Below are 1208 nucleotides of genomic sequence, written 5' to 3'. Positions count from 1 at the left end.
TAAAATTAAATAAAAAGAATTTAATATGTTGTAACTAATTTCAAACATAAAAGATAGCTTGGGATCAAATTAAAAGCTTTAATATTAAATAGATAATAGAATTTTATTTAAATTTTATAACATAAGAGACTCTTTTCTCAGGGCAGGTTTCCTGGCAATCAGAAACAGACGACTTTACTAATAATAACACTTAAACTTAATTAATTGCTATTCAACAAATACAATAAATTCCAGTTAGAAACAAAACTAACCAATTACACAATCTTCCTTTGATGATATATGACTGTTGACATCCTCTTGTCCATGACGCTATCCAACTCACCAATGGGTTCCAGTCCTTCTCGCTTCTAGCCGAACGGACGTCTTCTCCCTAAGCCAGCAAAATCAAGAATCATAATTTCATCTCTTCTATCTTCAATGTTCACTGGTCGATCCAAAAATTAATCGATTGTAGTACAATCGCTCTGCTTTACTTGCTATGATTTACGATTTAAATAGTTTATTGATAATTGTTACTTTCTTCCATTTCTTCTTTGATTATTCCTTTTCCATAATTTCTGCACAGTAACAACAAAAGTTGAAAAATTTCAATCCATGTTATCAAACATAAACAACCCAACGAACACGTGGAAGGACGCGCACCGCCATCTTTCTTGTTTTGAACAGCGTATTTATTTTAGACAATGAAAACTGGTTAGCTTGCTTTTTGATTTAAAATAACAAATAAACAATACTGAAACAATACAATATACATAAAATAAAAACGTGACTAAAATCATTTATCTATAAATATTAACTATTTATTAAAAAAGAGGATGTTACAATATATTATGTCTTCTGTTGAGGAAGTGATTTATTTATTTATTTTATTTAGTATTAAAACTTTAACCTTTAATTATAATTTTGTTTTAGGGAGAATGCTTTGGTTATTTCTGGAACAAATAGATTAGCAACCCCTGCTGAAATAAATTCAATTAATTTCCTCAATGGCCATATAACTCCGATAAGTGATGTCTTTATCCATCCTAATTTTAATGAAAAAAAAATGACCAGTGATGTAGCACTTTATAAATTATCGGCTAGTCTCAGCCAAGATGAAAGACCAGTCTGTCTTCATACTGGAAGTATTTTGGATAATATGGAGGCAATAGCAGCAGGTTTTGGAGTAGATGAATGTAATACTTAAAAATGTTTATATCTATCTCATT

General features: G+C 29.6%; 1 protein-coding gene across 1 annotated transcript in view; it reads left to right on the top strand.

The window, feature by feature from the left end:
• LOC112211527 (transmembrane protease serine 9) overlaps positions 1 to 1208 on the top strand; it is a 43640-nt gene that overhangs the window by 38862 nt on the left and 3570 nt on the right. Inside the window, exon 11 of the mRNA XM_067044623.1 lies at positions 913 to 1175. Within this exon, the coding sequence (XP_066900724.1) occupies positions 913 to 1175 (263 nt within the window). The remainder of the gene's footprint in view (positions 1 to 912; positions 1176 to 1208) is intronic.

The sequence above is a fragment of the Halyomorpha halys genome, unplaced genomic scaffold (genome assembly GCF_000696795.3).
Source record: "Halyomorpha halys isolate HHAL.00 unplaced genomic scaffold, Hhal_1.1 Scaffold347.1, whole genome shotgun sequence".
NCBI classification, from domain to species: domain Eukaryota; kingdom Metazoa; phylum Arthropoda; class Insecta; order Hemiptera; family Pentatomidae; genus Halyomorpha; species Halyomorpha halys.
The sequence above is the reverse complement of the archived record's forward strand: the minus strand, read 5'-3'. Positions and strand labels throughout refer to the sequence as shown.